This window comes from Vombatus ursinus, unplaced genomic scaffold (assembly GCF_900497805.2).
Source record: "Vombatus ursinus unplaced genomic scaffold, bare-nosed wombat genome assembly UNPS02014802.1, whole genome shotgun sequence".
Classification (NCBI taxonomy): domain Eukaryota; kingdom Metazoa; phylum Chordata; class Mammalia; order Diprotodontia; family Vombatidae; genus Vombatus; species Vombatus ursinus.
This window is the reverse complement of record NW_020954580.1, coordinates 625,552-638,803: the sequence shown is the minus strand read 5'-3', so window position 1 is coordinate 638,803 and position 13,252 is coordinate 625,552. Positions and strand designations below refer to the sequence as shown.

Here is a 13,252-nt window from a genome sequence, read left to right as displayed (position 1 = left end):
ATTTATTGATCAACGGTAAAACACACAATAGAAAAAGCCTTGTAAATAAAACTATATATATATATTTAATGCTTTATTTTTTCTTCAGTACTCCACAAAACACTACAGACAGTAACAAAATAATTCAATTAATTTTTAAAATTTTCAAGATATCATACACCCTTCACATTCTGTAGCCATCAACAATACCTCAATCATTGGTTTCTGAGATGTAATATTAACTAATATCATACATTTCTTTCTCAAAACAATTGACATGATTTATTTCTATCCAGAAGTCATAACATGTACACATATCCATAAACAAGAGAACAGCTCGGGACACGTTAGGCAAATCTTCCAGTGGTCTGGAACCATTTGCCCATACATCATTTAGAGAAAATACAAATGAACAGGAGAAAAGGAGCAACACACAAAAGAGAGATAACCTTGGGGCAATTGGGGGGAGGCAGGGCATTGACAGGAGCAGCCTACATATTTTCCATTGCTCTTTTAATAATGTGCTCTCTTCCCTTTTCTGTTTTTGCCTGATTGAGGTATTCCAGCACTTTCAGCAACAGATCTTCATCTAGGTACTGTCTGTTCTGGGTTTCATCATTTTCCTGGGTAACCAGAGGAAGCCTTTTGGTGACAGAGCCCAACTTATCAGACTCTTGAGATCCCACCTGGCTTAAATGCTCTTTAATGGCTTGTTCGATCTGTTCCTCTTCTTGCTGGTCATCTTCTGAGGAGCCCGGGATAGAAACCGGTTTCATCTGGTTTGAATTCATAACCTCAGGGTATTTAGCTAACACTTTAGCTAAATAATCTCCTAATTCTTCATCCTTCTCTTTCATGTTTTTGTATGTCACTTGTCTCCTTTCCAGATCTGGCATCCAAGCAGCTTTGGGAATTTGTTGCCCTCTAATTCTTCCAGGAGAATAGGAGAGCCTTGGGAGAATGTTCTCTCGACTAAACTGGTTGGCAAAATATGGGGCTTTTGGATTTGCTGCATTCTCAGTCCCTAAGAGGCTTAAAATGTCCTCAATATTAAGGCCTTCAGGTAGGGAATCTGTCACAGCCGCTCCAGACTGCTTTCCATAGCTACTCTTAGAGCCCATCTTATTTTGGAACAAATCAGGATGTTCTACATCAGTCTCTGCGACTTCCTCTAGGTCATCTGGCAGTTCAGGTTCCTGCTCAGGCTCCACTCTTTCATTTGGCTTATCCCCAGTTTTGAGCATGTCAATTAAATCTTCAGGTGGGATCTGCAAATTCCTTGATATTTCAATTAGCTGATAAATTGACTGGGGATCAAACTGTTTCTCCAAAAACTTAGCTGCTCTCTTTTCTTCATTTTTTCCACCCCTGAACTTCCCATTTCCTGCACCATTCACTAACTTTTTCAAATAATAGTTCATTAGCTTAGATACTTCATTTGAGAGTTGATCCTTGTTTTCTTTCCTAAGATCTTCATCTGGGATGTCAAGTTGCCCTGAACGCTTCATCTCATCTTCAATTTCTTCTTCATTTTTGTCAATTTCCTCTTTGCTGTCTCTTACCTCTTCCTGGGTTTGGCTCTCTATTTTTTCTTCTATCGGGTTCCAGTCTTCTCCACCAACAACATCTTCATAGGCAATGTTGTTAACTTTGTAGATGTCATCTTCATCATCTGCATATAGTTTTTGCTCCTCATCAACCCTCTCACGCTTGTGGTTGTTTGGCCCAGTCAGCTTCCCCAGTTCTTGGAAAACAGACTCCAAAGTAGCAAGGCTTTGAGGAGTGTATTGTTCTTCCACAATCTCATTAGTACGTTTAAAAGGGTTGTCTCGGGAGCTCTCTTCATGCATGCGTGGCAACTTGGCGTGCTTGTGTCTTCTTTCAGGCCACTGTTGAGCCTCATAATCTTCACTCAAATCAATAGGAAAGTTCTTTTCAGAATTCAAGGCATAGAGTTGGTTCTCTTTGGGAGCAGACTGAGGCTCTTTTTCAGCTTGTCTCAAGGCTTCCAGTATTATTTGCATCAAATGTGACTCTTCTTCATTCAATGAATCCCTTAAATTTTCTGGCAAGTGGCTTTGATCAATACTTTCTTTCTGCTGGAGAGAAACTGGAACTCCCTGATAAGAATTATACTCTGGGTTGATTTCCCCCTTGTTAGCTTGCTGTCTAAGGTTTTCTATGTACTCCAAAGCCTTAATCATATCAGGACTCGGAAATCTTTGAAAGTTTTTTAATCTGTAGTCTGGGTCTTTCTGAAGCAGTTGGTAATGTTGAAATGAAGCTGCATCAACACAACAGATTAGGAAAGTTAAGCAGGTGAGAGACAAGGCTGCTCCAAGCCAGCAAGTCTTAGGATCTGCCATATTTGAAAGATTTCCTTAAAGGAAAGAAAAGAACAGTTAACAAAAATAAATCAAAGTAGGGGAATTCAAGGCGTTCCTTTTTCATTAAATTTTGACAGCAAAAAACAAGAATATTTCAAAATGAGTCCTACAAGTTAATCAACAGGGTCTTAATAGAATTTCAAGATAAATTCATCAAGCTTTAGGGATATTTTCTTAGTAATAACCACCATAAAGAGAGACCACTGGAAACCCAGCATAGTTTAATGGATTAAGGGCTGGCCTTGGGTTCAGAAAGACATTTGTTCAAATCCTGTTTTTGACACATACATTTGATCTGTCTAAGGGCAAGTTAACTAAATTTTCAATGTCTCGGGTAACTCCCTAAGAATTTAAGTTATAAATAAGCTGATGATCTGCATAGGTAGAGCGAATTTCTAATGAAGCATTCCCAACAAGAATAAAATCAATACAATAAAATAATAAAAAATGAAATAAAAAGATTCAGACCATGTAAACAAATAAACAAGTAAATAAACAAATAAATATACTGTAATAAGCATTTTCAATGTGGATACAACTGTGTACCTTTTATTTTGGCAATAAGCAGCCTCAATCTTTAAGGGTATTCTGGCTTAAGGGTCTTTTTTAAAAAAGAAAGATAAAAGTGTTCCAAAGAAATGAACATTTTCCTAGTGCTACAACAATTACAGAGGTCACTGAGAATGATAATGATAATCACGAAGCAGAATTTATGGGTAATTTAACCATGATGTGTCTAAACCATGGAAAACAATCACTCAATACATTGAAAATAATCACTTTTAATCAGCTGTTGGAGGTTGTGCTGACCAAACAGATGGTTAGTTTAATGGAGTTTTCACTTTTAAACAAATTTTGCTGGTATAATATAGACAATGCTACAGTGATATTCCTGAATGTAATAATCTATTAGAGAATAGTAACACAAATCCACACTGAATTCAGTTATGAATAAGACCCTTCTGCAAACATTTTTCATCCCAACAATAACTTCTTATACCAGTACCAAGTATTTTACATGATTTTTGGAAGACTAAAGATTTGTTAACTTTCAAAATATGTAACCTTTCAGATCACAACTGAGCAAGTTTAAATTTTAAAAAAATTCTATTTTTAAAAAGATAAAAATGTGAATATATGTATTTCAATCTCTGTACTTCATGCTGATTCAAATAAGGTCACTTGCTTTTATTGTATCTTTAACCATAACCACCATTTTTTCACTTTATTTCATATTATTTCATCAGTCTTAATAAGACATAGTAAATAATCACACATGCTCATGCTGAAGTATGAGTTTTCTTAACTGGCCTATTTCTGTCCCTATAAGCATGCAGAACCAGCTTGTCCAATGTCTCTAACTATTTTGGTATGGACCTGTGAAAAACATCCTCTTGAATGACTCATGTTGCTAAAAATTCTCAAAATAACCACTATTTGTCTCCTAATTTAGGTAGAACAAAGAGGATGTACTGAATTTATCATCCTTAATATTTCCATTCATTTCCCAATTTAATGGCCTTATAAATTCATATGAAAATTAGGAAGTTAGCTTCGATCATGGCTACTACTGAAGACTTTCCTTCTAATAGTTGGCAATGCTTAGTTTTAGTTGTGTATGAAATAAATTTTTTAAAAAAAAAGGATTGCCTTGTTTGTTTCTGGCAACCTGTGAAAATCTGACATTCTTCCAATAGGAAAAAAATGTTGTTGTTTTTTAATTTAGCAACAGGTGAACCATTCAAACAAGATCAATGTGTATAATGTTCTGCTGACCAGTGCCTAACACTGTGGAATATGGCATCATTTCCTGGACAACTTTCACCCTGACAACCCTAGATTGTTCAGTTTGTTATTAGGCTAAATATATGACCTTATTTAATTGTAATAGTCTAAATTCTATCTTTACTGATTAATTTCATTGTCTAGGTTATTATTTATTTCATTAAAGTAAAAAGTAAAATGATAACAAGGTATTTCTAAGTAGAAATATTTTCTGTCTTTTTTTTATTTTTTGAGTACATTAACCTAGCCAAAAAACCATAGGCTAAATTAGATTATAAGCTCTTTTCCAGGTTATTTTAAGCTTAATTTCACTTCAGACATCAGTTTCAACTTTTTGCATTCAAATAACATTATGGAAAACTGATTCAGCTCCATATCCTTTAAAATTATATTTCTATAGCACACTTAAAATTACAGCTGTGTGTGTCTTTAAAATGCTCATTTCAGAGTACTGTGTTTTGGTTGATTGGTTTTTATGTTTTCCCCTGGGTAAGTACTGCAGTATGTTTAACATCATAGCTTAACAACTTAACCATTAGTCATTTTTTGCAGGTTCCATTTGGTCAAATAGTAGCTTTTTCAAGACAAGAATCAAAACACTACCTTCCCACTCAGTGCCCCTCTTAAATAATGAAAACTGCACCAAGAAGTTCATTGTGGTAGTTTAAAAGAAATGCGTCTGTTTTCAGATTGAGTCATCTCAAACCTGGCTGATCAAAAGACACTTCTTCCTTTGTTTCTTTACACCACAGCACATTTGAATTAAAATGTTCTTTCTACAGATGTTAGCCTGGTGACTAGATTTCTGGTCCCTAGTACTTCTATTCATCTGAATTGAACAATCTGATCAACTTGAATCTTGGCCAAGATCTTGAGCAACAAATGGAATGATCCTTAAATCATCCATTAAACCATAACAAAAGCCACAACAGTTTGATATAGTATTTTTACCCAGTTTAAAAGATATTTCCATAGAATTTCTATATTGTGAACTGTATCTCAAGGGAATAGTCCATTAAGAAGCTAAAGATAACCTAGGTATACATTGTCACTTTCATCTTAGCCTTCCTGGATTAAAATTAGAAAGCAATAAGAGAGTTCTTTTCAGGGTATGTCATCCTAATGTGGATTCTACATAGTTGTTTTATTATGAGGTCTTGTAAGGTAAATGCAAAAAAGCAAACTATTCTGATAAAGCTGATAAACTGTATTTGTAACCTGGGAAACCTGCCACCTAACACATTCAATATATAAATAACATTTCTAGGATTTTACCTGGTTCTGTTAAAACAAAGATTATAGAATGTTAAGATTTTAAAGCTTAACAGAAATATGTGCATTGGCATCAAGATCTTTAACTTTTTCACATTCCTTCTTATTCCTTCCTGGTGTATAGGAAGAAACACTTGACTCTTGGCCACTGAATACCCTAATCATATATGACACAAATAGGAGTTCAGTCATCAGAATAATAGTATCCTTACAATGGTCAAATGTGCAGCAGGTTGCAATTCAGTTATTGCTACTTGAAATATATATGCCAGATCAAGCTTTCCATATTAACCTAAGAATACAGAGGAAAATATAGAACTTTTCATTACATAGAATGGAAACGCAGTCTTACCTGTTATTTAGATGGCCGAGTGCATCTACAGCATAGTCTTCCCGTCCGTAAGCAGGGAGTTTACGGACTGTTTTCAGCACCCGGACAGCTCCCTCTGCTTATACTGAACACCACCTGACTCCGCACTGCCACGCTGACGTCACTGTACTCAGTCACACAACCAAAGCACAAGTGAGCTTTTCAAAGAGCACTAGAGAAAATAATCATTTTATGAGGTTTTGTGTGTGTGCGCGTGTGTGTGTGTTTAAACAAGTCTAATTTTGTTGCATGCTTACGCCACCTGTCTTTTTGGGGTGAAAATTGCAGTTTTCTACTATCCAACATGCTCTAAAGCAGAAAAAGCTCCACTAACCCTTTAAAGTCAATGTTATGTGAAGCATCCCTTGGCAAAAATAAAGAAAGAAATCTGTTAGACAGTCACAGTTAATTGCATGACAGTCTCATCATTTTTCCAATAACTTATTATGGATTGATTTTTGTCCTATTGAGAAAGTTTTAAAGACAAGAATTCGTTCATTGAACACAAAGAAAATGTTTTATCATCCTCATACTATCACTGCAAAATGAAAGCAAAAGGGTTATTCATATACTCCTTCATGTCTTGAACCAAACATAATTCAAGGAAAAAAATCACTTTTCTTATCAAATAAACTTGAAGTTTCCTTGTCTTTTCTGATTTTGAATCTTGCCTCAGTATTTGTTTGTATTTAAATCCTCCACATACATGTTCATATGATTTGTGTTGAAAGCAGATCCTGGATTTACATGGACCTGCATTTGTATTTTATGTTGTCTAATTTTCAGAAAGAAACTGGAAATGTTGTGAACAACTGAAGTGACTTTGATTTTCTGGGGGGGGGAACAGTCCCTCCACTTCAGGAATAAGTGACCAAGAAATCTCCCTTAGGGATTATTCTGACATTGAGGGAAAGAGGGAATATACACATTGTTCTTTATCCCTTTCAAATCTAGTATGCACTAATAATAGTGCAGCAAGGGTGGGCTACCAAATGACTGCCTCTACCTCCACGTTAATGAATATGATCAAGCAAGAGTATATAAATTTACTACTTATGATCTTGATTCCCTACTGGTACATAAAAAGTGTTATGCACTTAAATTAATCATTTAAAAACTACTGGCTTACCTAGCTTTGTTCAGTAGACATAGCACTTATATGTTTTATGAAAATTGAATGCCATTTTAAATAGAGAGGAAATCACTACATAAATAATCTCTTCAGTGAATCTTTTTCTAAAGTAAAGAATACAAAGGTTACCTAATCACTCTCCTACAACCTCTATCCACAGAACTGTCACCTTTCAAATAATGGTCCTTTCAACAAGGACCCTGTGCATATAAATCAACTTGAGAATGAACATGAGGTAATGAGCTATAACAGGAGCTATATAATTCCCAGATGTTCTAAGAAAGTACATTCAGGACATATAGGGGAACAGTGTTTCCTAGAAATTAGTTGACCTACAGTAGGGTCTGACCCTTTTTTCAAGGCATTTTGCATAGTGTCTCTTTTTTTTAATTTAATGATACCTAGTTTCTCAGTCTCACTATAGTAACCTTGGAAAAACATTCAGCCTTTTCTCACCATGATTTCTCAGAATGGTGACCAAAGAAAGGTTTACCACCTGAAAACTCATCATCCTCTGATCTCTTTTAGATCAATCATCATGATTGTCACATATTGTAATCTTTCATTCATCTCTTGGTAAAATTTATTTTCTATATATTAAAATATAAATGACCAGGTCTTGTTTCTGTATACCTATACTATAACACAATGCCTAGCATAGTGTCTTGTCCATTGTAGGCACTTTGAAAATACTTGCTAACCTTGTGATTAAATGACTGACCTCTACTAATAGCTTTGTGTTAATAGTAACACTTCATAGTTTTATAACTATTTTCCCTCAATGAAATCTATTTGATGTAAAAATTAAAACACAATATACCTGGAAATCACCTTTTATCTTGACCAAAAATACATTGTAAAGGGAGTATCACGAGCCAAGGATAATCCTGCTTCATTTCATCAAAGAACATGAGATGAAAAGGATCATTTAAAAGCATTTCTTAACATTTCAGATCCCTATCTGAAATCTTTAAATTGCTAGCTATTATAGTCACTCAGAAAGCAAAGCTTGTATCTTGAGCATTTTCAAAATAATTATGTTCTATGTCTGAGTAATGATTTTCACTCACATAGCCTGCTCTGATGCTGTTAAATTCAAGATAGTTGTTTGCAACTTAAATCCAAATTAATTAAGATAACCCATTCCTCTATTAGAAACTGAGTTTTTTTCTTCTTCCTATTGTTGCTCTGACCATTTTTCTCTGTATTTTTCAACTTCATACATCTCTGTTATGTTTTAATTTTGCTGTCATTTGTATAGTCACTTTGCCTTTAATCAGGTTCTTTCCTCTCAAATCTTCTTTCTTCCACTTCATTACCTTTCTCATCAGAATTTATACTTACATAAAACCAATCAAGCACCAGAAAACCCAACAAAATTCAACTCTCTCCTTCCTTCCTGTCCTCCATAACCTCTCCCTTTCCCACTTCTTTTGCAATCTCTCCAATAGAATTGAAAGAGACATTAGAATTCACCTCCTACTATATGCCAGAATCCTCTCTACAATACCCCTGACAAATAGCAATCCAGTCTTTGCTTGAATATTTCCAGAAGTAACTAAATGGTAGTTTCTTTTTCTCTCTTTCTCATCCTCTTCTCTACTTTCACACTCCTTCCTCCTGCCTTTCATATTCCCTTCTTCACACACCGTTTCTACTATCTCTTTTTTCCTCACTTTCTCCCCAGAACTTTCCTTCCTGAATATTCTTAAATTGTTACAGTGAACAGATTTGGAAAAAATGTTCATTGCTTTCCAAGCTCTTCTCTTGTAAGTTTTCTCCTTTTCTTCTCATTGTCAGTAAAGCTGTTCTCTAACACTACTATTGAAGAGGGAGGGAAGATCTGCCTTAAGTTACATTGAAAGAGTATGAAAATGAGGAATAGTATGCATTCTATACATAATGAAAGAAACTGCTACTGCCAAGTTTCCAAATTAAACTTTTTCCATTCCAATTTTCACTGTCATAAAAAGCTTACAAATTCCATAATGAATTTTTTTCCTTTACTTTCTTATTAATCATTCTGAACTGTTATTCACAGAAACTGAAGCCATAGCAAATTATTTTTGTTATTGAAGCAAAAAAAAAAACCCTTCCTTCAACACAGGAATAATAAAGGGATGAATAGATAAATAATGTCTTTCTTTTCTCCTTTGTCTGATTATCTTTTCTCATTCTTCTCTGCCTTTTCTTTCTCTCCTCTCTCCTCTGTCCCTTTTCTCTATTTTCTTCCCCCCAACCCCTGCCACCATCACCACCACCACCATTCCTTTACCTCTACAATGGCATAAAGAAAGGTATTATTTTTTAAAGTGTTATTAAGGGAAGGAAAATCTTTTACAAATTCCACTCAAATCAGAGAATATAGGAGACCACCTGCCTTATCAATTTGCCAGCATCTATAAATCTGACACTGTATAACTGGTGTTCAGGAGGCACACATGTGCTATGTATATCCAAATGTAAACTGCACAGAGCATACCTTGTTTTCAGAATATTTCAGATTAAATTATATACACATGTGTGTGCATGCATGTATGTGTATATGTATAAAATATACACATGTGAATATATGTACATATTTTTCATATGTGTTATTTTATGTATAAACAGACTACTTCTTGACTTTCTCATTTATATTAAATCAAATGATCATATGTGCCTATTAATATGCAAATATGCATGTGTATGCATTTTCATGTATAAACACATGTATATGCATTCAAGTGTGTAAATATGGCTCCATATATCGAGTCCCATTTTTTTAATTTCATAACACATTTTCTAGAATTGGATTGGCCATTCATATTTGTGTAAATTTTGAGAGTAACCTTTCTTATTTGTACTATTCATGTTTTCTATTTGCTTTCACTTTGAACTTTGAGATAGAAACAGGATTGTCTTTACATTTAGGGTGTCTGATGTCCACATTATGGAGAGGGAAGGAAAGGAGTTATGTGACTTTCTACAGAGGTCCTAAAGTGAGAACCACATTTTTTAACCATATTTATGATCTCATTGGTAGGCAATTGCCAGTTAGAAAATTTTTTCTATCAATGCAGATCAGTACAACTGACAGAATTATATAAGGCAAGCAAATAGAGGTTTCCCTTTATTTATCAGAGAAATTCCTTTGGATTCCTTGAGAGCTACCTAGTACTGATGGGATGGGGGGAGGGAAGGGTCCTCTTCTTCTAATGGTCCCACATTTGGACATCTTCTGCATGAAGTATTTTGTGAGAAGAAAACTTGACTACTTTCTTGAAGTAAATTACTTTGCCCTAACTGATAAACCAAACTTCTCAATCCATTTTTCACACTCTTCCTATCACCCTAACATGATGTTTCTGTGAACTGAATTTTCAGTATAACTAGTGATTTTTTTCATAGAATGATAGAATTTTGTAGCTTGAAAAGGACCATAGAAATAGTGAGCCCAACACCCTAACAAAGGAGAAAACTGGAGTCCAGAGAAGTAATTTACCCAGGTCACAAAGCAAATTAGTTGTTGAGCCAGGAGTCAAACCTAGACTCCTAATTCCTGGTTCAACATTCTCTTCCACTATAGTAAACTACCTTCCTTTGAATTCAATTAAATTTTTTAAAAAATTATTGTTCTCTGACTATATGCAAAGCACTATCTACTTCAAGATAAATGTAATTTCTATTCTAGTGACCTCTCCCCACTACTATCTGACAGCGCCCTTCTCCTCTTTAAAATCAGAAACTTAAAGAAACTAGAAGGTATCACTCATCAAAGTGAAAATTTAATATTCGGTCTTCAGGGCTTCCATTGACTCATTATTTGACTCTTCAAAATCATTCAATCTCTCTCATATTTAGTTCACTAGGTAAAATAAATACAATGCTATCTAGAGTGTGGAACTTGTGTTAGGTAAGAGGGAATTTCAGTATAGTTGACATTTCAGACATTTTCCTGCAGAGACCTATATGGCCTTGCTAATGACACAATACTGGATATATCATAAACAGACACACAGGATTTTGTACAAAAGTCCTGTTCTCCCAGGAACAAAAACAAAACAACCACCTCCAGGTCTGATGTTCTAAGACAAAAGCTAGTGCAGAGCAGGGTGATGAGGCAGGGTGGGGAACCAGACAAATGCAAAAGAGAAAGTCAGTTAGATACACAATATGAATACAACATTCAATCCTGGTCAGTAACAGTCCAAAACTCTGGTACTGGGTCAAAATAACCCAGTAAGTGACAGGAGATGGGGGGAGGGAGATATTTTGGATATAATACTGAGGTTATGCTGTGTGAATGGACATCAGTTGTCATGGATCAGTATAGCTTATCTAAGAATACCAGTATGTATCTAATACATGAAGTTTACATATGAAGTCACCAGGCATCATTCTAGCAACATCAGGCATACCAAAACTGACAGGCAGAAAAAAAAGCAAATGGTTCCCTACATAGTATAATTTTAGGGGCATCTCTGAAAGATTACCATGCCAAAAGTATTTCTCCCAACAACTTTCCAATGGAAATTGAAATTAATTGATTCCTTTATGTCTCTAAGAATATCCTTTAAAATGTAAATACTCTCTAGGAAAGAGAATAGGGTAAAATATAATCAGCCATTAACACTTTAGCTTGAACTAGTTTACCATCAATTCATAAATCTGTCACACAGCAGAACTCTGATGGACTAGAATTTACAAAAGCTAAGTTTAAATAGCATGTGGGAAAAGGAGCCAAGATTTGGGTACCTATAGAAATGTGAGCAGGATGCTAGAGGGGTAACATGAGAACAGGGTTGGAATCTCTTTGAGCATCTAAGGAACAAATATTGGGGCTCACCAAGAGTAGGGAAAAGGATTTGGAAAAGTGAGGTGGGAAGGTGTCTAAAATAAACTTCTCCCTGATGATTTTGCTTGGGAAGAATAATTGGTAAGTAGCAATTCTAAAATATTTAGAGAACTGGGATGACTAATCAAACATTAATAGAATGATGACTATCAAATGAGATCATATCTGTCATAAGAGAAAATGAAATAATATTTGTTTTTTAAAAGCACCTACCAAAGTGCCTAGCACATAGTAGATGCTATATCCATCTATTTATCTACCTATATCTATATGTATATATATACATATATATATTATATATGTATATATATATGCTTATTCCCTTCCCTTTCCCCCATTACCATCCATAATATGGTACCCCTGACAATGTCCAACTGGTCCATGGGATGCAAAAAATTATATTGGAAAGAGTATTAAACGTAGTGTCAGAAGACTTTGGTTTGGAATCCCAGTTCTGTCATTGCCTAGGCAAGTGACCTTGCCTCTCTGAACTTGAGTCTTTTCACCTATAAAGTAGGAAAAAAGAATACTTGTATTGTCTACCGCCACAGGGATACTGGGAAAGAAGCACTTCACAAATGGTAAAATAATATATAAAGGTGAGATGATATTTAATCCAATAGATGTTTATTAAGTGCCTACTATATGCCAGGCACTATGCTGAGTGCTGGTAGTATAGAATATTGATTCAGTCATTTAAACTTTCTGATCTTCAATCTCCCCAGCTGTAAAAAGGGAACAACAATACTGAAAACTACCTGCTTCGCTGGGTCATTGTAAGGAAAACCTTTTGTGAACTAGGTAGAGAGAGAGAAAGAGAGAGAGAGAGAAGTGTATATATATATGTGTGTGTGTGAGGGTGTGTGTGGGTGTATATACATATGGGTAGGTATTAATATCATAACAAGTTGATTTAGGAAGTTGAAATGAATAAGAAGTTTGCTACCCAGGGAGGGTTTGAATCTGAATAGTCATGTCTTCCTTTTAATCCTAGAATCAGTGAAAGGCTAATTCATTCTTTTTCTCACCTTGAATAATTGAGGTTACTAAAGGTTAGGACTGCTGACAAACAAAACTGGACTCTATCTCAGTACTTCAGTAAATTGGTTTTTTGCCTCCATCCCTCTAGGAACAACTAAACAGAACAAATGGTTGCAGGAGTTGGCTGTTTTATGTATCATACATTGTCCCCATTGTTTAAAAGTTCATTTTCTATGTGCCATAGTTTGTTGTGGTTGTTGTTGTTCAGTCGTTTCAGTTATGTCCAACTCTTCATGACCCCATTTGGAGTTTTCTTGGCAAAGGTACTAGACTGGTTTACCATTTCCTTTCCATTTTACAGAGGAGGAAATTGAAGCAAACAGAGTTAAATGACTTGCCCAGGCTCACACAGTTAATTAGTGTCTGAGGCCAGATTTGAGCTCGGCAAGGTGAGTCATCCTGACTCCAGGACCAGTTTCCAATTTACTGTGCCACCTAGCTGCCCATGC

General features: G+C 35.2%; 1 protein-coding gene across 1 annotated transcript; it reads right to left on the bottom strand.

The window, feature by feature from the left end:
- Nucleotides 1–324: 324 nt before the first annotated feature.
- SCG2 (secretogranin II) lies at nt 325–2,345 on the bottom strand. Its single transcript, XM_027873900.1, has one exon. It carries the CDS (start codon nt 2,343–2,345, stop codon nt 471–473), a length of 1,875 nt encoding a protein of 624 aa, XP_027729701.1. The 3' UTR covers nt 325–470.
- Nucleotides 2,346–13,252: the final 10,907 nt, after the last annotated feature.